Source organism: Lissotriton helveticus, chromosome 6 (assembly GCF_964261635.1).
Source record: "Lissotriton helveticus chromosome 6, aLisHel1.1, whole genome shotgun sequence".
In the NCBI taxonomy this organism is placed as follows: domain Eukaryota; kingdom Metazoa; phylum Chordata; class Amphibia; order Caudata; family Salamandridae; genus Lissotriton; species Lissotriton helveticus.
Window position 1 is genome coordinate 117,297,516 of NC_136067.1, and position 23,384 is coordinate 117,320,899.

General features: G+C 46.6%; 1 protein-coding gene across 1 annotated transcript in view; it reads left to right on the forward strand.

Annotated features, from left to right (window-relative positions):
- Positions 1-22,149, forward strand: part of MAD2L1BP (MAD2L1 binding protein) — a 46,712-nt gene extending 24,563 nt beyond the window's left edge. The window contains exon 3 of the mRNA XM_078647472.1: positions 20,255-22,149. Within this exon, the coding sequence (XP_078503598.1) occupies positions 20,255-20,788 (534 nt within the window). The 3' untranslated portion in view covers positions 20,789-22,149. The remainder of the gene's footprint in view (positions 1-20,254) is intronic.
- Positions 22,150-23,384: the final 1,235 nt, after the last annotated feature.

Genomic DNA, 23,384 nt, shown 5'->3' on the forward strand with positions numbered 1-23,384 from the left:
CGAACAAGATCTTTGCAGATAACAGAGCGCTTTACAAAGGCAGGTGGAGGGTAGGGGAACAAGGGGGCATAGTAGGGAGGTAGATCAACAAGATCATGTACATAGCACCAATATAGTATATACCATAGTACCAATATAACGTATAGTACAGGTATGAGGTAGCAGGCATAGTTGGAGCGTAGGCCATCAACAAGTTCATGTACATAGCACCAATATAGTATATAACACAGTACCAATATAACGTATAGTACAGGTATGAGGTAGCAGGCATAGTTGGAGCGTAGGCCATCAACACGCTGTAAATAATACAGAGTAATATTATTATAAACAATAGTACGTATAGTACGCATAGTACAGGTATGTGGTAGCAGTGCATAGTTGGGGCGAAGGCCATCAAAACGCTGTAAAAAAATAAAGGACTAAAATACGTCAAAACACACGTGCATAGGAATATATAGGCAATATCATAACACAATACTGTTAATACTGTTCTTAATGTAAATCAAACGAATTTGTTCAAGTGTATTTAGCCATAAGGCTAAATACACTTACTGACTACCTACAGGCAGTCAGTTTCACACAAGGCATAGTGCAGGTTAGGCTTCTGTTTGAGAGGCCTGTAATACTCCCCTACTTCCATAGGCTTTCATAACTAGCTTTCAAGCTTTTTGAGTTGTCCAATCTCCCAACTAACAGTGGCACAATGCGATGATACTCAATTAACATCTTGCACCCAACTCCATCACTGTCTATCACAAAACTGGAGAAATTGCATGAGATCTTCAAGAAAAACTGTCTCTGGAACCTATTGGTTTGCTGTTTGTTTTAGCCATGCAGTACACATCCCTGATGCTTTGAAGCATGGCTAAAAAAATAAAAGGTGATCTGAAACAGTGGCCACAACACTGTGGGTGCAAGCACTGAAGAATTTTTTACATTGAAGTGCATGGGTGTTGGAAACATCACTAATGATACAGATGACATACGTTGGGGGGCTGGGGAGAATCACAAATGATGTGGCAGGTGGAAAGCAACACTGAGGGGGGTGATGGTGGTGTGAAGCAGTGGAAGGACACAAGTAATGCACCCATGCTCCGGAAAGGGAGAAACAGAAGAACTGGAATAAAAGCCAACACAAGCTAACGAATAGAAAGCCAGCAAATGAGTCGCATTTAAGCCAACCAATGGGCAGCAGTGAGCACGTTTTGAGCCCACTCTAAGCTGACAATGGGTCTGTTTTTACAGCAGACAGCTTGTGATGTTTGGAATGCAAGACCTAAAAAAGAATCTACTATCAATAACCTTGGCTCCAGAGTAGCATGCTACTCGTTGCGCAGCATTGCAATGCCTCGTCCGGGGTAGTAGGTGCTGTATGTTATATGAAAATCCAGCGCTAAGGAAAATAGTTTCTGGGGCACAAGTACCACATTCCATCCTCTCTATGCTCATTTACTGGGATGCTTGTAGCCTGACAAATTTAATCCCTTTTCCTTTCATGGATTTGATCACGCTTTGTGTACCATATTCCCTGTTTACTAGGGATATATTATGGGTCCCAGCAGAAAGAAACGGTTAAGTGACATTTTGGCTGTACCCCCGCCTCACTGCCTGCTCCCTCTTTCTCCTGTGAACCCCCAGCACCACCTCCTGTTCTCCCCATTGTGCGCTTCTATCTTAAACACCTGTGTTGCTCTTTCGCTTGATGTGCTGCTGGCACACACTCGCAGCGCCCCCACCCTACCATTCTTACACTCTTCTCCTTTTTGAAGGCCAAGCTAGCTCATATGCTGTCTGCTGTGGGAGATTTTAAGTTTCCCCAGAACATACAGGACCTTTATGCCCACCCACTTCTTTCCATTGGTTGACTTTCCTGTCACTCATTTGCCTGCTTCTTACCCATGTCCTAGGCGGTCAGTCTTGTTTCACCCTCCCACGAAGCATTGCTCTATTACGATCACACTTGATTAGCTGACTTCTATGCTTGCTCTGCGTGCTTCTCAAGCACCACTTATTTTCCTTTCCATTAAGCACTCGGAGTGCATGTTCTTTGTAGCGCTCTCTTGCAATGTTCCCTATAATTAACAGCAGCATTTTTGCGTGCACGCGTTTCGAGCTTGTGTGCGGAAATAAGTGATGAGATGTGCAACTAGGAAAATCTACTAACCACCACTTAAAGGTTGATGACACGCATTGGCAACATCACTAGGTCTGGCTTGTATATAAAAGTGCCCCTGTAGTCATTGAGTTTAGGGGCAGAATAAGTCACCATACATGCATTCTGTCAGCACCGAGTAACTTTTTGTATTTTTTACTCTTATATTCACCCATTTACACAAACACAAAATGCATGTACAAACTCAGCAACGTATGTAAGAAATTAAAGGAATAAACAGTGTTAACGTGTGCAAAAATGCCAAAATAAGGAAGCAATACTATCTCAAAAGGTTCAGTATAATTTGCCTTTTAATTGCTGGATAATTTAATCAACCCTGACGCACAATTTGGTCTTCCCTGGCCTCTTAATTGCAGTGGTCCTGACTATAAGGAAATAGGAATGTGGTACTTCTCTCTGTAACCCCCATTTCTTTGGATAGCAGACCCTGAAAACCGATTTACCCAAGTAGCAGGACAGTGAGGATTAATTTTACTGATTATTTTTTAACTATAAATATCTGCAACAGTGAAAATCAGAAGTTTTGAATTACACTTTAACCTGCTCAGGCGCGCAGTTTAGAGGTATCCTCTTGTATACTTCTGTTTCCCTGCTGTCCATGTGCTTTGCCCCCATAAGGTTGCACTCCTCCCGCCCGCGCCCCCCCCCCAGCATTCCGGTTGAATCCCGCCTGCTCCACATTCCTCTCAGCTGTTTATCCTCCCCACCCCGCCCTCCGTGGTGCTTCCCCACACCCTTGCCCTCCTTTTGTCTGTTGCTTCAACTCCCCAGGGTGTACTCTCCTCCCCATTTTATGCTAGCCGGTTAGATTCTCCCCCACCTGCCCCATGTTGTCCTTCTCTAAACTAGTGCGGACTAGTGCTGATCTCCAATAATTGTTAAACTTGTTAGCACTTGTCTGGGCATAGGTTTCAGCTCCTTAGTACCGGTTCACACCCAAATACAGCAATAAGCAACAGAAAGGTGACCAGTCAGCCTTTTCAAAGGGCATGCCACTGCGCGGCAACAAAGTGGTACAAAAGGGGGTGGTGATGGACGGAGCATCTGAACCAATCAAACACTCACACCCAGTCAACAGATCTGGGTTTAATCCATCACCGTTCTTTAACCCACTCTGCCACCCCAGTTCAGACATGGCCATATGCGCGGCAACAAGTCACTGAGTTTTCAGTAACTGTTTAACCGTTTGGGCTCCACTTTTTTTTCTTTTCTCAAATCTGCAGATTATTCACCTGATGATGGTTTGTGTGGCAAATGCGCCAAATCCATAATTGTGTGAAACTGTTATTGCACATATTGCCTGTCTCAATAAACTAGTCATAACACTTGGTAAGTTTCAATAACTTAAATTGCATTGTGCTTTCTTCAGTCAAATTGGTTTAATTGTAGTCTGCTGATCCCACACGCCCACATGTTTTGTGGACCCTGTGTTTGCGCTGCCACATTTATATGGTTTACAACCAAGCTGTCCGGTTTATTAGGGCTCGTCTGCTGGCGAAGCTCTATAGTGGCTTATCCAGTTTAACCACTGGCGATTCCATGCAGTGCATGTGCTTTTTAGGTCATTGCGCAAGCCCTAAAAAGCGTGTGCACAATGCCACCAGCCGCCTGCCTGCCTGCCTCGCATTACCACATCAAAGGCCGCCCAGCCTCCCCTCCCACAAGCTTCTCAGCGTGCGCTCTGCATTTCTCCTCCCAGCGCATTTGTCATCCCCTAATTATTCACGGCCGGCCGTACTTTCAGTTTCACGGCCGCCAGTATATCCACTGGGCTTTGTTTACGCATTTGCGTTTTACCTTTACATGCATTTGACACATTTACAGTTGCATTACATTTTACATTTATTTCGAGATTTAGCCATAGGTAGACTAAAATGATTTTTCCTGACACACACAATTTACAGTGAAGTGCCGGAGCCATGACTGAAACCTTGGTCCCCAGGCCCCAGGTTCCTTAATAGTTAAATTTGCCACTAAACCATATCTAATGAAGCATTTAGTTGTATTCTTGTGTTGAAATTATTTTTTATTAAGTTTCATGAAAATGTCAATGCGAATGATTTGTGGAAAAAAACACGTTTTTACCTGCTGGCTGGAATCGTCTCTTTTTTTTCCTGTTCTTTGCGTTTGGGCTATATTTTAGTACACTTGCTCCCTAAAGTGCTTGAAATTATAAATGGCATTTCAGTTGGGTTCCAGAGGTTCCCTCGGTCTGTTTAATCTGTAACTCCGCCCGAGGCGCTCTGCAGCATCCTGCTGGAGTGACCTCCTTTCAACTCTTCCTTGGCAGCTGCACTGTAGAGGGATGATGTGCCAGCATCCTCTGATTGTCATCAGACCGACCCGACTCGTGCTGCCCCTCCCCCGTATCTTACTACAACCGCGGTGCCCTTTTGTACTCTCACCAACTGCGCTCTGCAGTGGGTGTTTTTGTTAAATATTTTCAGTTATTTCATTTGGTGCGTAGAATACTGCTAAATAGGAAATGACACGTTAGGCCTAGCAATTAACTTTGAAAACTGCTTTTTGGGTTTCGCCTGCCGAAAGGCTGCGCTCTGCGCAGCTTTTCAGCGCAGGTGAAATCCTATGTTGACCATAAGGACTTCGGGAACGTCCCCCGGCTCTCATTGGCTAGCTCCATAAATGGAGGCTAGCCATTGGGTGCCGGATCTGTCCATCAAGGCCGGACCAGATTCGGGGGCGTTCCCGAGATTTTTTCCCTGGGCGGAGTTACATTTTTTCCCGTTCCCTCCCCTTTCCCGTCGTCCGTGTTCTCTCCCGCCCCCCTCCCGTCGTCCGTGTTCTCTCCCGCACAATTTTCGGTTCGCTGACAGCTGCCTGTCCTCTGACGTCACCCTGTCTGCACGTGCCCCTTCATTAGCAGGCGGGGAGCCCCCGCTCTCGCGTGCAGCCTCTCTGCCCCCCTCCTGCGACGGCAGAGCTTCTGCAAACAGCTGCCCAGATCCGAGCAGGTTAGTGGGGACCAGTGATCCCTCCCCCTGCCGACTCCCACACAGATGCCTCGGATAGCGCCGCGTCCCCAGCACCTCCTGCCCCTCCACAGCCCTCAGCAGCTGGTCTTAAAGAGTATCCGGTTTAGGACCGTTCTCCCGGGGTTAGAATCCGTGCTGTGCTGTAGTAGTGTAACACTGCTATGCACTTGTGGTTGGATTTCCAGCCTGTGTTCCGCGATTCTTGGAAATTCACTCGGTCTCATTCTGTGTTTTGGAACGAGGTAACCCTGTCTCTGCCCTTTGGATTGTGCGATTAGCACATTCTGTTCTTGTGATTTGTCCAAGTCACTTTTAACTTCTTGCACAGCAGTCGAAAGAACATGATGTACAGTAATAAGAGCCGAGGTGAAACGCGTTGTAGGAGCCGCTGATGTAAGGTTTGGGTCTGCCCTCTGCATCAGGAGCTGCCTGCTGACGTCAGCCGGTCAGACGCGCGCTTAGGGTGGAGGCAGCTATGATTGGGCAAGAGGGACGTAGGGCCCAGCTCTCTGAAAAGAACATAGACGTGGGGGTGGGGGTGGGGGTGTTGTTCGGTGAGAAAGGTACTGGTAGGAAGAAAACACCCTATTCACTTCATGTTTGTGATTTCAAGATAGGGAATTTGTGACCAGCAACAAATTTCCGAGTCCAGCCTTCATTTTCTGTGACTAATATAGTCATATACGCAAAGTAATATATCGGAGCTGCTTACAATTTTGTTTCTACATAGAACGCCTCGGTTCTTTCCAGAGTATAAATTGAGTAATAGGTTTGGTTTGAAGAACCAGGCCTAATTGCGCTCTGCGTTGTCGTCAAGGCAAGGAGCCGGAGGAGCCGTCCACAGGAGATCACTGCACTTACACAGCCTGAGAGGATGGTCAAAGATCTGGACACCCTGTCAACGAAGTGGGCCTGCAAGGGGCTACCTTTAGAACAAAACGTAAAATCCGCGGTTTTTAGTTCATCCTCAACATTCCACATTATCCAGGGGTGCTTAGAAGCACAGTGTTTAGTGTTATGCTGTACAGCCCCCTCAAACAGTATGACTTTTGCCTTCTTCGAAATGACGATGGATGAATTAGAACTGTTTTTTGGAAATGTAGCCATCATTTCTCAATGGTTCTTGGAAGCAGATTAGTTTGTGTTCTGTTTAAAATAACTGAAAGACACTTTAGTAATCTATGATTTGACGGCGTGGTTGCTTCTCATCATGACAGAAGTTACGTGGGACCGGTGGATAGTTGGAAAAGAATAAGCATGTCTAGATTGCTAATCCAGTGTTTTTTTGAAGAGCAAAAATGCCATCATAATCGAAGGAGTTGCGGAGTACAGCAAGAGAGATGAGACAATAATTGATACTCACATCTGCAGATGCACTACCGACTTACATTTTATTTTTTATATCCAGCATTCAACTTCTGAGCATGTTCTTGATTCGATATCGTAGTTAGGAAATATTCTCGTAGTTGTGCCGATTGGCCGTATGCAAGCGCTTTCCGAAAGCCTGCATCATCGTAAAGTCCGCTCCAGGGGCGTAACAAAGGCCGCCAACCTGCATTTCTTGGGTATATGAGCAATTGAGGGGCCTCATCACAATTTGCATTACGCCACTGGGCAGCTCAGTGGACAAATGCACCCACTGCAGATATGGGCAAATTACTGGTTCCCATCCTGTCTATGCAGTCTTTCAGCTTTCCAAGGGCGTATGAATGAGTGCTAACGAGTAAGTACAATTAACAGGTATTATCCTAGCGCTTTTAGCCTGCTGTGACCATGACACATAGATCATCAACCTGTGTACACATACGGTGAGGGAGAGTAAAGTGTTCAAATCCCAGAATGCCTGATACAGCCACGCGCCCTTCCGAGGTTGGTAAAGTGACTAAATATTCATTGGGCAATAGTAACATATGTTATTCCCAGTGCTTAGAAGCAGCGGGCGAGAGGTATGACGCGCTGTACTAAACAAGTTATTAATATTACTAATGTCTGTCTCCAAGGGAACCCACCGGCCACCGCGCCCCCCCCCCCTTCCATCCCTCGACGTTAATGGCTCAGCTGTCCAGCCATGTTCACGGCTCTCAGGGCCGGTTGACCCCGATGGCCTGTCTTTAGTGGTGTGCGGTACCCTGAAGTACAGCTCGAGCTGCTACGGGTGAAGTGAAGGCGAACCACCTGATATCTGCGGCCACCGAGCAGCGCTAAAATTGAGCTCAGTCCGGAGATATCCCTGCGCCGCTCGTTTTCCACTGCAAGCTTCGTACGGAGAGACACGGTCATCAAGTGCATGTATTTTTGCTTCCGCGCCATTCTGTAGGTCTGGTATGCTGCAAGAGGATTACCACTGCCAGAAAACCAGTCCCCCTCATCCAAGTAAGTTTGCTTCTTAAGAGATTTGGTCTGTCAGCTAGTCATAAAGCTTATCCTTCCCGCAACACTGGGAATCCGTAGTTTATTACACTCTGCGTATCTGCATATATGATTTATGCTATGGCATTTTTGTACTTGGTTTAACGAAAGCTATTTAACCAAAACCACAGGGTGCAAGAGTTAAAATGTGTGCAAATGTGACATTTGCCCAGTAGTAATAACTATGTGGATGTGTGCACGTTTATTAGTGGAATTGTTGTACATTTTTGGCCATATTTATTTTCACTGCTGTGACATAAAATAAATGTGGCCCAATAACACTGTATTTAGAGTAACCTTATTAATAAATATGTATTTACACATTTGTTGCTACAGTGCTAAGGTCACATTCGTTGTTTTTTTTTTTTTTTACCACAGTACATTCCTGGGAGAGAATAAAAGTGACACGTGGAAATGCTTGAATTACTCTAAATCACTAGCAGTGCATTCCATGCTATCGTTTTAGCTCATCACTATCATTTCAGAAAGAACCAATCACTTGGGCCTTGGTTTTGTTCCTCGTTCCCCCCCCCCCCATTTCTGTGTGTGTGTTTGTGCTCTGTGTGTGTGTGCAAATGCAATAGGTCTCGCATTTGTGAGAGATTAAGCTATTGGCATTGTAAATGACAATGCCATTTATTTATCTGTTTTCAAAACCATCACATAAATACAAAATGTGTCATTGACAATGCCAATAGCTCTAACTTTTACAAAGGCGAAACCGTTGCATTGTAAATGCTTGTTGTAGACTTTCGCTGTTCTTGCACCACGTTTGCTCTTTCCAAAGGAACCGAAGTTTAAACTATATGGTTACATATTTAGCATGTCCAAATTGATCCTTTTTCCACTGAAAGGCAGGCTTTTGTGTTTTCCGAATGAGCTTCTCAACCCTAGTTCGAAGAACAGTGACAAAACTGCACAGCTCCACCGATGCACCCACCACACAGCTCCACCGAGGCACCCACCACACAGCTCCACCGAGGCACCCACCACACAGCTCCACCGAGGCACCCACCACACAGCTCCGCCGAGGCACCCACCACCCAGCTCCGCCGAGGCACCCACCACCCAGCTCCGCCGAGGCACCCACCACCCAGCTCCGCCGAGGCACCCACCACCCAGCTCCGCCGAGGCACCCACCACCCAGCTCCGCCGAGGCACCCACCACCCAGCTCCGCCGAGGCACCCACCACCCAGCTCCGCCGAGGCACCCACCACCCAGCTCCGCCGAGGCAGCCACCACCCAGCTCCGCCGAGGCAGCCACCACCCAGCTCCGCCGAGGCAGCCACCACCCAGCTCCGCCGAGGCAGCCACCACCCAGCTCCGCCGAGGCAGCCACCACCCAGCTCCGCCGATGCAGCCACCACCCAGCTCCGCCGATGCAGCCACCACCCAGCTCCGCCGATGCAGCCACCACCCAGCTCCGCCGATGCAGCCACCACCCACCCAGCTCCGCCGATGCAGCCACCACCCACCCAGCTCCGCCGATGCAGCCACCACCCACCCAGCTCCGCCGATGCAGCCACCACCCACCCAGCTCCGCCGATGCAGCCACCACCCACCCAGCTCCGCCGATGCAGCCACCACCCACCCAGCTCCGCCGATGCAGCCACCACCCACCCAGCTCCGCCGATGCAGCCACCACCCACCCAGCTCCGCCGATGCAGCCACCACCCACCCAGCTCCGCCGATGCAGCCACCACCCACCCAGCTCCGCCGATGCAGCCACCACCCACCCAGCTCCGCCGATGCAGCCACCACCCACCCAGCTCCGCCGATGCAGCCACCACCCACCCAGCTCCGCCGATGCAGCCACCACCCACCCAGCTCCGCCGATGCAGCCACCACCCACCCAGCTCCGCCGATGCAGCCACCACCCACCCAGCTCCGCCGATGCAGCCACCACCCACCCAGCTCCGCCGATGCAGCCACCACCCACCCAGCTCCGCCGATGCAGCCACCACCCACCCAGCTCCGCCGATGCAGCCACCACCCACCCAGCTCCGCCGATGCAGCCACCACCCACCCAGCTCCGCCGATGCAGCCACCACCCACCCAGCTCCGCCGATGCACCCACCCACCCAGCTCCGCCGATGCACCCACCCACACAGCTCCGCCGATGCACCCACCCACACAGCTCCGCCGATGCACCCACCCACACAGCTCCGCCGATGCACCCACCCACACAGCTCCGCCGATGCACCCACCCACACAGCTCCGCCGACACAGCTCTACCGATGCGCCCACCACACAGCTCCGCCGATGCACCCACCCACACAGCTCCGCCGATGCACCCACCCAGCTCCGCCGACACAGCTCTACCGATGCGCCCACCACACAGCTCCACCGACACAGCTCTACCGATGCGCCCACCACACAGCTCCACCGACACAGCTCTACCGATGCGCCCACCACACAGCTCCACCGACACAGCTCTACCGATGCGCCCACCACCACCGATGCACCCACCACACAGCTCTACCGATACACCCACCACACAGCTCCACCACACAGCTCTACCGATGCACCCACCACCACCGATGCACCCACCACACAGCTCCACCGACACAGCTCCACTGATGAAATGAAATGAAATGAAAATAAAATTTGTAAAGCGCTACAGCTGCCCTCAGGCGTCCAGGCGCTAGGACTAAACAAGAGTGACCTCAGATGGACAAAACAAGGATTCTAGTTACTGAAACAAAAAAGTTTTTTAAGCTGCTTGCGGAAGCTGGTTAGATTGGGGTTGTTTCTCATGTGCAGAGGGAGGGTGTTCCATAATCTTGATACATTATAGAAGGAACGTCCTCCCGCTCTGGCTCTAAAGATTCTAGGAGTCTTGGCCAGAGATGCAGACGAGGAACGAAGCACCTTATTGGGCAGATAAGGGGAAATCAAGGAACAGTTGATTTCTTGGCCCATTTTCCAGAAGGCCTGATAAACGATGCACAAAGACTTAAACTTTACTCTGTCCTTGACTGGCAGCCAGTGCAACGTTCTTAGCCCAGCTTTTATTGAGGTTCTTCGTGGGACTCCAAGTAATGCACGAGCCGCACAATTTTGGGTGCGCTGAAGTTTTTGTAAGGTGTAGTCCGGTGCTCCAAGATAAAGGGAATTATTAAAATCCAGGCGGGATTGAACAAGGCCCTGTATAATTATCTGCTTGGCCTCAAATGGAAGGAGGGGGAAGGATTTTTTTTATCACCCTAAGGAGGCCAAAGCAGGTGGCCGCCACCTTGGTAGCCTGTGTATTGAAGCTCAGCGACTTATCTAACCATACCCCCAGACTTTTGAGGTTATCTCTGGGGGCAGGGGCCGCCCCCATGCTCGTGGGCCATAGCAGCTCCAAGGTAGAAGGGGCTGCCGGGCCCAAGAGCATGAGCTCGGTTTTATCGTCATTGAGCTTCAAACATGAGCTCATCATCCATCTCCTCACCTCCTCCAGACACACTGCTAAATTAGGCGGTGGTTGGAGGCCACTCTTCTGCACAAGGGAGACCACCAGCTGGGTGTCGTCCGCATAGGAAATGATGTTAATACCATGCGGACGAACAATCCCAGCCAGCGGCCTCATATATGCATTGAAGAGCGTAGGGCTCAGTGATGAACCCTGAGGAACTCCACACCCTAGAGGCCTGCTCGATGAAACGGATGTGCCGTCGAAGACCTGGAAGGTTCTATCCGTTAAAAAAGACTTGAACCAAACCAGGGCTTCTCCGGACACTCCTAGGTCGGCGAGACGGTTCATCAGAATTTTATGATGCACCGTGTCAAAAGCGGCACTCAGATCGAGGAGGATCACTGCCACTGTCCCCCCGATCCAAGATCCGCCTCGCCTCCTCTGTCACAGCCAATAAAGCAGTCTCTGTCCCATGTTTTGGGCGAAAGCCCGTCTGGGAAGCATCGAGGAGATGATTTTCCTCGGAACTTCATCAGGATGGTATTAATGTGCTTCTCCAGGATCTTGGTTGCCCATGGGAGCAGGGAAATCGGGCAGTTATTACTAGGGTTAGCTGGGTCAAGGGCAGTTTTTTTTTAGCAAGGCCCGTACCATTGCATGCTTCCATGCCACAGGTACCATCCCACTCATAATGGAGGAGTTCAGCAACTCCATGAGAGTAGGGAGAATGGTTTTGCTGGCCAACCCCAGCGAGCCTGGAGGAACAGGGTCACACGGAGAGCCAGATTTTATTTGTTGTGCCAGAGACTCCAATGTTTCCAGATTCAGCAATGGGAAGGAATCTAGCTTATTTTGAGGGGGAGTTGCTGTATCCAGAGCTGAATCAGAGCATTGGGTGGATAATTCAATGGCTGAGTCTGGAAAGGAGAGATACATTTTATTAACTTTCTGAAAGAAAAAATCAACCAACTCGTTGCATCTAGAAGGAGAGTTACTATTGTCTGCCGCAAGCGGGGGGGGTTTTGTCAAAGAATTAACTATCCAATATATTTCTTTCGGCTTAGATTTGGCCATTGTTATGTTATCGTTTTAGTAGGCTGCTTGTGAAGTTTTTATTGCGAGTTTATAGTTCCTAATAGCGTCCCTGTAAGTGGCTTTATCAGTGAGGTCATAGGTCATGCGCCATTTCCCCTCTAATCTCTTACAGGAGCGCTTTTTATCCCTAAGTTCTTCTGTGTACCACGGTGCTGATTTACTCTGTCTTTTTGACCCAGATAGGTATGATGGGAGAACCAAATCTAAAGAGGTGGTGATCCAATCGTTATATTTGTTATTATTTACCAATGGGTCATGGGAGAGTAGAGGTCTAGTGGTACTAAGGGCCTTCGTCCAGTTATCTACAGAGAGTTTGAACCAGTTTCGAGTTTTCCGAGATGTGAAGATGGATGGTGGATGCACCCATTACACAGCTCCACTGATGCACCCACCACACAGCTCCGCCGATGCACCCACCACACAGCTCCGCCGATGCACCCACCACACAGCTCCGCCGATGCACCCACCACACAGCTCCGCCGATGCACCCACCACACAGCTCCGCCGATGCACCCACCACACAGCTCCGCCGATGCACCCACCACACAGCTCCGCCGATGCACCCACCACACAGCTCCGCCGATGCACCCACCACACAGCCCCGCCGATGCACCCACCACACAGCTCCGCCGATGCACCCACCACACAGCTCCACCGATGCTCCAACTAAGCTCCACCGATGCACACACCACTCAGCGCAACCACAGCATCACTCAGCGCAACCACAGCATCACTCAGCGCAACCACAGCATCACTCAGCGCAACCACAGCATCACTGGTTCAAATATGTTCTTTCAATGTTTCAAGCTGTTTTCAAGCTTTCACGCTTTATTATAAATCACAAAAAGATGTTAATATTTCACTTCTGTTCTCGGATTTTCGTCACAATAAAAAACACTGAACATAATCTTCACAAAAGTTATTTACAAAAGTTTAAGCTATTGCCATTACAAATTAAATGAATTATTTAAGTATTATTTATTTAAAAAAATTAAAAGCCATTGTTATTTGTAATATCAATACATCTAAGTCAAGTAAATACAAAACACGTTGCATTACAAATGCTATAGGTGTCACATTTGCGGAAGTTATAACTATTGGCATTGTAAATGACAAAGCTATTTAACTATTTAAAAAAATAACACATAAATAAAGAAAATCATTTATAAGACCAATAGCTCAAACTTTCCTAATGCGAGCCCTATTGCATTTCCAATGCTTGTTAATAGCTAGGCAGCTGACACAGGTAATACCACTACATAGCAGAAAAGGCTGGATCTGCAGTGTTTTCCTAAAGAGCAATTCTTCTAAATTGTAAGCTGTCCTCGTCCTACGAAGGGCCCACAACAACTTCTGACATGCCTGGATACCAGACTTCTGGGTGAAAGCTGAATAATCCACTCAGACCTATATGCGACCAGGGGTTTTGTGCAGCGCACTGACTAAGTCATGTATCCTTCCACTGCTTACATTTCAGGAACATGTGCATGTGTTTTCTTTCTCCTTTCACTTTGTGCTGCTTCCCCCTTGACATCTGTCTCCTCCACCAGCAGTCAGCATTGTTTTCCCACAACCACAGTCCTAAACTGGTCCGCTGCCCCCACGCCACAAATGATTGCCCAGCCACTATACTGCCCCCACTCCTCCATTGTTTCCTCACACCTATATTTAATTTATTTCACTTTTCACTTTCGAGCAATCCTTTCTCTAAATAAGCGTGTGCACTACTTTTTTGTTTAAATTTGCCAACCCAAGAATGGCATCCACGTTCTTTGGACAGTAACCTTGTAAAGAAGGCTAAAATAGCTGTCTCGTCATGATGTATGTGGTCACAAATTCATGCCTATAAGTCCTTCAAAGTACACTCCACGGTGTGGACATCTTGCAGCAGATCCCATTTTCGTCCGGAACATTCTGCTCTCGGCTGAATACATAAGGCAGCAGCATGCAGAACGAACAATCTGGAAAGAATGAGCACACTGGCGGCAAAGTTCCAGACTTGCGCATCCCACCATAGCCCTTTGACTCCCTCGCCTAATGTGGGTTGCCATCTTGTGCCCCTTGAAGGAGAAGGCAGAAACAGTGCATCATACTTTCACAAACAGCCAAGCAGTATTCTGCATTGCATTGGAATCACTTATGCAGGAAGGCTGGCAGGGATGTATGATGCAGTGATCAAGTAACAGACACACTAACGAGACTGAGCAAGATGTAATTACAATGCACTGCAAGTGATACTGACATAAGACCATTTATATTTTCAGTTTCTATAAAGCAGCAGTTTAGTCACACTGCTAGATGTACATTTGACTGGTAAATGGAAAGGCTGAGGCAGTGCCAAAAACCACGGTAAAGGGCATTGCCTCTTGCCTTCGGTGAAAACTTTGTGAACAGCAGTATGGCTATATGAACGGTTATCTAGAAAAAAAATTAAAACATTTTTTTTATTCCACACGTTTCCAGTTTAAATGTAAGCAGAGGCCAGAAAAGTCACCTGCTCTGACCGATTCCCTGCCCTTCTATCTAAATTCCTTCACTTGTGACCACTTACTCTGGCACTGAAAAGTATAGAGGACATTGTTCTTTCCATTGCAGCAAGCGCTCGACTAAAGCTCCTAGTCTTGGCAAGCAGCAAATGGATTTGTTTGGGGTACAGATGAAAGCAAGGCTGTTGGAGCAGAAAGAAAAATGACCCAATTTACCAGAACGTTTGGCGACACCCTAGCACCAACATTCCCTCAACTCTACTGATACTGTCATCCTGTTCGTGTTCCATCCCACTCCATTCCCCTTCATCATTAGCACTGTTTCACTCCCAAACCACCATTGGTCTGGGCCCTCTCATGAGGCTCCTGTACTCCTATCGCCCAGCCAGGGCTTTAATTATTCTTGCTCCTCACTTTGAATTACAGAAAATCGCCATTTGAGATTGCTCATGTGCAGGAAGGGGACCCTTCCTGCACATAAACAAACATTCTCTTAACGCTGGCACCCTTGCACTATGAGGCAAGGGTGCCTACGTTTGCGCTATGCTGCAGAGTTTAGAGCCAGCGCTAGGGAAAATACAGGGATATGCTGCACCATTATAAATACAGTACCAATTTCGGCAGCTCTGGCGATTGTATAACATCCTTACTCTTCCCCACGCCCCCCCCCCCATGAACACGATACTGTCCCACTGACAGAAACCAGCACTACCGTCAGCTACATCCCAACTGTGCCCCGGTACAAACACCTGGATGTGACTCAATTCAAATCATTCACAAGAGTAATATGCTGCCTGAATACAAAAGTAACAACATTCTGGAAAAAGTAAACCCTCATGGGGAATTCAAGAATAAGTAAAGCTTGTGAAATGTAAGCAGAACATGGTTTTTACTGTAACACTTTTATACTCCTTATTCGGAAATAAATTGGTGTTTTTGCCTGAAACGTTAAGCACATGATTACAGGGCCCTGAAGGGACCCGTTTCAATGTCCATTGCTTAAATCCTTACAAAACATTAGTATGATTTAAAAAGACCACATCCCTGAATACAGAGCAGCAGTACACATTTTATCAGATTTTAAATAATTATTAGATATTTTCATAAGAAACACAATTGACTACATACATGGTAAAGTGTACAAAAATGCAACATTTAGCACAATACCACAGCTGGGGAAAAGCATTAAACGTATCAATAGGAAAAACAAGAAAAAGTATCTCCAACATACCAGAAACTTAAAGCAAGGTGCCAGCTGATATCAAAGGTTGTACACTAATAGGTAAACATCGAATATTCCACAAAATGAAGAGAAGGAAGAAAAAAACACATACTAAAACTACTAGTACTAAAATAAAGAAATGAATGCGAATCAGAACTATAATAAAATCTGCACGTACTCCAGGTTGTCCTATCTAAATACATATTTTTTGAAGAAGAGTCCTGTGAAACCAAATTTAGTCCAGTCAAAATATTATACATCTTCGGATATTGGTTATGGCTGGGAGAATATGAAAGTCTCAAAGAAAAAATAGCACCTATATGTTCATGGTGGTTTATGTGTGGAGAAATAGATATCCAGTGTAACCCACATGCATCTGGTAAACTATTTCCAGGAAGAGTTTTGAAGAGCAATATTATCGGCGTCCAATTCATCCATGCTTTATATGAAGTCTTGTGTGTCTTTCCAATTGTTTCGGACCATTTTTGTTGCTGACGTAAATAAAAGGTCTAATAGGGCTTTGTCTGCACAGTTTAATGTATCATCATCTAAAAAACCAGTTGTTAGTTTGGAGAATTCTCTTTTTAGCTTTAATTTGAATAGTTGAGATAAAAAAATCAAATACTCTAGCCCAAAAAGACGATACAGCTCTACAGTGTAGACAATACAGCTTTACAGTGTAGTATACGTTGTGCAAAATCACCTGTTTCTTCTTTACAATTCCAACAATCATGGTCATCTCGAAGATGTTGTGAGTGCAAATGAGCAGGTGTCCAGAAAGCTTTATGTAGAAGCCATAGTTTTGTTTGAGATTTTATTCCGGGTAGTGAAACTCCATATTAGAGGCCATTTAGATCCGGGCAGTGGGTTTGAACAATGTATCTCCCAGTATTCAATACGTTTTTTTATTAAGATTCGAGTTTTTAGGTCTGAGAAGTTTCTAAATATGTGATCCTTGATGGCCTATCTTATTGATCTTTATCACAAAATGTGGTAGGGATGGAGTAGAGTTGTTTAGTTTGGCTTTTGACATGGCTGCTCTAACTTTTTTAGTCTTAACTTTGTCTAAGTTGTATCTAGATTGTAGTTCCTTAAATGTAATTGGGTATGAATAGTTTTCTAATTGGTGGAGGAAAAATATCCCCTTATTAATCCAAGTATCGTAATGTAAAGTTTTCCCTTTATATAAAATATTACGATTATTCATATAGATTCCGACTTGGAGCGTTTAATGCTTGAGTCAAGTTTCTTGTCTAACTTTAGTAGCGCTTCTTTCGTATTTTCAAAAATAGACTTGGATCTGATTAGTTTCGTCTGGTTAGAGTTGAGCAGGGTGAAAGGATTGAGATTATCAAGTATGGCTTTTTCAACTTCTAAACATACAGGAGTGTAATCGACTGCAGCAGTACACATTGTATAGACTAAAATAAGGAAAAGAGCTGATGAGCCACTTTGCAACTGCTGTGTGTTGCGTTATTCAGTTATTTATTTTTCCTATTGTGCACCGTTTTTAGGTCTCGCACCTGCGACGCATCGCGAAGCGATTGTCGCAGCGAGACCTATAGTCGTGAAGTCTGCTTTCAAGGAGACAGGCACGCGCAGCATGCCTTAATCCACGCGCAGCATGCCTTAATCGAATCAGGTCGCGCGCGCGTTCACCATCATCCCCCCCCTGCTTTCGCTTCGTGCGTGCACGCGCACACACATGCGAGCGCACACAGACGCACAAGCGCACACACGCGCACACATACAGAGACACCCGCCGCCATCCCCACCCCCAGTACAACTAACCCCACTCACCGGCGCCACTCCGGACTACTGCAGCCTTTGCGGGGCTCTCCCTCGGGCATGGGAGCCCTGCGTCCCCACTGCTCCTCTGGGCCAGCCACTCCGTGGGCGTGGGCTTCCAGCAGAAAACTGAAGTCCCGCCCCACGACAGGTTCTAGTTTTACAGTGAACTCCAGGTTTGAGCAGGAACAGAAAGCCCCCGCAGGGTGTTTGTCGCACTTTACTGCAGGATTTAAAAGCCTCTGCACACGAAAACGACAAACTAGTTTAAAGATGAGCTGCCACAAGGTGACGTGTACCACAGGGGGAGGTGGGTGGGGGACGCATCTTGCCTGCAGAAATGGCTCCCAACAACGGACCCGGGGTTGTTGCAGACACCATGACCCGGAGTATCGGGCGCGACTGCCCTTTACACAGTTGTCTTTTTAAATACACAGATATATATAGGGCCTCAAGCTATTTAGCAGGGCGTCTGGGGAAATGAAGCAAACCTGCCTCGTGGAACGATTAGAATGTGTTAAGCCGAGTCCTTGTTTATAAATGCTGCGCAGCACGGCCAAAACATAGTGGCGAATGCGATGGATACGTCCAAAATTCGACAACTATTGACATGGCCAATGCTTGTTTTTGTAGATGCAGGGGGAGGGGGGGTACACTTTTGCCAGCGCTACACTTCACTGTGAGATCCTTGCTTGGCACCTCCTGGCAGCTTCTTGGCACACTAGAAACCACCGAGAGGTTCGCCCGAGCTTGGTGCCCCGGCGGCTGTCAGTCTTGACCACCTGGCGCCCGGACCGGTCTCACATCAGAAGCACATGTTTCCCCTGGCATCGCCCGACGCCTCTGTGCTGAAAGATGCCCGGCCTTGATCAGCCCCCACCTGCCCGCTCGTGCTTCCCAGCCTACACGCCCCGCTCATTTCCGTAACACGTTCTGATCGGTGTTTTACTTTAAGTATCTCCCGGTGACGTGGAGGCATCCTGTGCTTGTGCAGACCCGGCCCCGCAGGCTCACGTTAATGAATGGGCATGCTTAGTGACATATGCACATGCATACGTCATCAGGGTGGGCCGCTGTAGTATCATGACGCATCCATGTGTGTTGTCAAGAGGCATATGCGTGTGCAAGTCATAACTCTTTGTTTTTATTTCTTTTTTTTAAAACATTGCTTTTTGACTTGACAGTAGGGGCAAAAGTAATGTCCGAGCCAATCTACTCAAAGTATACATTGGGGGTCAATAGAGACATTTTGTAACACGCCTGTCATTGAATACTCACTCTAATTGCTTGCAGTATTTCTGTAAATGAACATGTTCCAGAGCAATAAATGGTACAATGTTGGAAACTAAATGTGCTACGATGCATTTCTCAAAGTAGGCAGTCATCGCTGTAAATGAAAACGAATTTAACTGGCATAAGCACATTCTGCTTGGTTAACTAAAGTTTTTGAAATCTTGGAGACCCACCTCACAGCCAGAAATCATGCAACCTATACTAAGAACACTCCCTCTCACCCTTACACACCCTCTCACCCTCACCCACCACCTCACACCCTCTTTCCCTCATTCACCCCCGTCACCCTCACACACTCACCCTCACACCCCCTCACCTTCACAACACCCCCCTCACACCCCCTCACCCTCCCAACCCCCTCACCCACACCCCCTCGCTCACACCCCCTCGCCCTCACCCCCTCGCCCTCACCCCCTCACCCTCACCCTCACACCCTCACCCCCTCACCCTCACACCCCCTCACTCACCCTCAGAGCCCCCCCACACATCTTCATCAGCATAGCATAACAAAACATAGCATAGCACAGCTATGTTCCTGCTTGTGCTGGAGTTCAGGAAGAACGTCGTATTCTTCTGTCAGCCCTGATCCAGCTAAGCTCCGTTCAGCCAGTCTGAGCAGCTAGTTTTGGTGAGGCAGGCAAGCACTCATATAAGGCCTAAAAAGAGAAGGAAAGGATAATAAATAGCTGCTAGAGCGAAGCGCAAGCTACTCTCAGAGTCGGCGAGCTACCGGTAGCTCGTAATAAGCCGGTTTTTAGAGTCCCCTTTATCCAAATGTTTCTCTTAAACTGGAAGCCAGTTTATTGTATCTAAACCAAGCAAGCAGCGTACATGTACTTGTACAATAGCACGTTATCCGTTCTGGCCCAGTCATGGGCTCCGAGCTGACTTGATACATTCATATTCAGTATACTTATGTCTGACTCTTGCTAATCGCTTGCTTATTACCAACATGCCACAGGTTTTCTTCTCCAGCAATAGGTGCTAAAATCCTGTGTATGCTTTCATTTCACATGTGACAGTTATTTCGGTTTTGTTTGCTTGCCTTTGTTTTTTGGGGTGCAAATACGTTTGTAATTATGCTCTTGAAAACAAATAAGCTCAAGAATGAATTTTTTCCTTCGACAGATTGTAACTGTTTGGGAAGTGTACAAGCAAGTTACATTCTACTTAACTCTTCCTCTGAATAACCATCGGATTTAACAGCAACAACTCGACTATAAAGCAAAAGGTTTATGGTGGAAAGGGTATTAGGAACTGTTCAAAGTTTTCTGTTTTAGAGACGTTGCTACTGTCATGCAGTTCATTACTTTATGTGCGGTGAGCATTTCTTCTGCTATTGTTCCCTTTTGAGGATTTCTCTAATTGTGATCTTTTTCTCCCCCACCGAGCAGGATGAAATGTGCAAGAAGTCTAGGAGTAAAGAGCTAGCTGACAGGAAAAAATGCCAGCGAGTGCTGGCTGATCTAGACGAGATCATTTGCAACCTGGAAAACCTTTTTACATTGACCATTGTGCCTCGTGTGCTGATCCTGCTGGGGGGCAGCACCACATCCCCCAAGGAGATGTATGAGATAAACATGGAGGGTGTCTTGGCTGGAAGTGCTGAACAGAGTCTGAAAACGAGACCTTGCCTTCGGAAGCTCTTTCATTCACTCTTTGTCACGGATGCCTTTAGTGACTTCAAGTCTTCGCCCATAATGGGGGCTGTGCTCATGGTGCAAGGGCACCGAGACTGTGGCACGGAGTGGTTCAGGCCCAAACTCAATTTTAAAGTACCAAACCGTGGGCTGAAGCTGCTGGTCAATCTTTCCTGCTTGGAGACGGTATCTGACATTACTCGGTCTCCACATCAGACCTCCCGATCATCTGATGATGACTATGTTTGGTTCCAGGCACCAGTGACGCTGAAAGGGTTTCACGACTGATGCCCTCAACACAGGGTTTATAATTAAATATTTTTAGGTTCGAGTGTAGTAATGCGTCTAGATGCCTATTTTGGAGTTCTTCAAAACTTTTATTTCCAGCTTTTTTTTTTTTTTTTTTTTTTTTAGTAGCCACATAAAGCAGCAATATCAGATGAGTGTTTGACTGGTCTACCCTTCTAAGCTGCTTAGTTAAAATATATTGTTACACTTTTTGGGCATTTGAATTGAATGGATTAACACGTTACTGTTGATAAAAGGGTATTGTACAATATTTCAACACAACTCGATTTCACATTTGATAAAATATATTTATTTTGAGAAAAGCACAAAACCTTTTAGAGGCAGGGGTGTATTTTTTCCTTTTTTTGGGGGGGGGGTCCTTGATAGCGAGGATTCAACTTTCCTTGTTTTAGCTGTACATATTTAAGTAAAAGTTGGCAAATGATCTAGAAGGATCATAAGTTTAATTTATTTATCATGTAATCTGATCCTAAATGTTTCCTCATTACTCTACTTGGAAACCTATTTTAAACGTGTAATTTTAATGTTTTTATTCTGCATGGGATTCAGCGCAGAGAACTACTTCCCAAAGATGCTTCTTCCTAGTATTACTTGGTTAGCTTACGCTCACTTTAGGTAGACCTGCATGTTGACCCATATCTATATGATGTAGTTTGCTACTCCTTCATCAGGGCCTTGTATTGCGTGTTCCTGTGGTAACCATGCAGCTCGGCCTCTGACAAAACGAACGCCTTCAGTCTACATGCTGACTAGTCCCCTGGTTCACTTTCCGCATTTGCTTTGGACAATGAGGCCTGCTCTTATGGACTGAGGATTTGTTTTATGTACCTTGGCCTGTTCATTGGTAATCCGTGTTGTGCAGGTGGAAATGGAGACCAATCACAGGTCCTAAAGTCTGCTGGTTAACTATACTGTGAAAGGAGCCTGGCCATTTTGGATCAGAACCTTTGTTACATGTTTCTTGTTCATTAAGAACACTCATTCTGATTGCCTTGGGCAACTCCTTGGCATAAAAAAGTAAATTGCTGTGCAATGACCAAAAAAACCCCGTTGGATTTGGTATGTATGGCTTCTCCAGGGGGACTCTGGTAAGTGAGTACAGCCCCACTAGTAGCTAGAGAGAGTAGTTGGATCGGTGCATGCATCAGAGTATAGATTGATTATCATAACAAGAAGCTACTTGTGGTAGGAGGTTGTATCAAGGAGAGATGGCAGGTTTGCTTTGAATGACTGGGATATGTTAATGAAATCATTGTATAAAAAACCATGGTGCCATTTTATGAGTTGTTTGTATTGTATGAATTGACTATTAAATTTTAATAGCCTTGACTCCCACGGCAGAGTTTTTTGTAATATTCATTTATTTATATGGTTCGTTATGTAGTGGAAAATGTGCCTTTTCATCTGTCCTAGAACTGACTCCGCTTGGTTCACACATCCACTAATTCGTTTTACTTTAAGAATCAGGGCTCAAAGTCACAAATATAAACCATGGTATACTGGGTTCTCCAAGGCTCATGTTTCAGTTTACTAACTGAACATATTGTTGTTGCCGGGAGGTGAATCGGTGCAAGTCTCCCAAAAACAAATCCTTTCAGGAAAAACTAAATAAAAGGCATGAATAAAGAAACCAGAAAATAAATTGGTGGTTCAAATAAACGAAAATAGGGTTGGCTTTGACTGGCCGACCAGTTGACCTCAAATGGGCATCTGACCCTTTACGATGCAAATTGATACACAAGAAAATACTACATACATATTGGATTTTTTTTTATTTTTCTTCAGAGACTTGCCAGCATGTGTTTTGCAACTTAAAAAATAGAACATCACTTCTACATGGCAGAAGTTTTTTAGGTCTCGCCTGTCGATGCGCATGCGCATCGAGCAAGCGAGACTATAGGGGCTCATCGACTCTTTATCTAACTTGCAAGGAATCGTGGCGATTCCTTGCAGTGCCCGTGACTTTTAAGCTCAATGCGCATGTGCATTGAGCTTAAAAGCGCGTGCACAGCCGCCCGCATTCCTCCGACACCTTTGAAGTGAAGCTTAGCTTCACTTCAAAGGCCCGGCTTCTTCACACCCACATGCCGCTCTGCCCCGCTCCGCCCCCTCCCCTGAGTCATCCTGCCTGCCCTCGACGTTCCCCCCGCCCCCTCCCGCCACGCAATGCCGAGAGCTTGTTTAGATTTCGCCATTCCTCCACATTAGATTTTGGCATGTAACCCTCAACTTTCTATAGAAAATGTTTCCTCTATCGTGGAAGTCTAAACCATCATAGCTTAAAGATATTCATCTTGATCATGACATTGACAATACCTCATCCTCAATGCATGGAAGAATGGTTGGCTCTCGACATCAACCCGGTATTTGAATGCATGGGCATTTTTAGAAAGCATCGTAAAATCAACACATCTCGTGCAGTCATTTGTTTATCCGATAGCCCGAAAACTCGCTCGACAATGGCTGTAGGCATACTAAAATCACCATTTCTTATTTAATGATTCCATCCTCATGATGACATTTTCCTATTGTATTGTGCTATTGTTTCACGCGCTATCATAAAATTAACGCATTT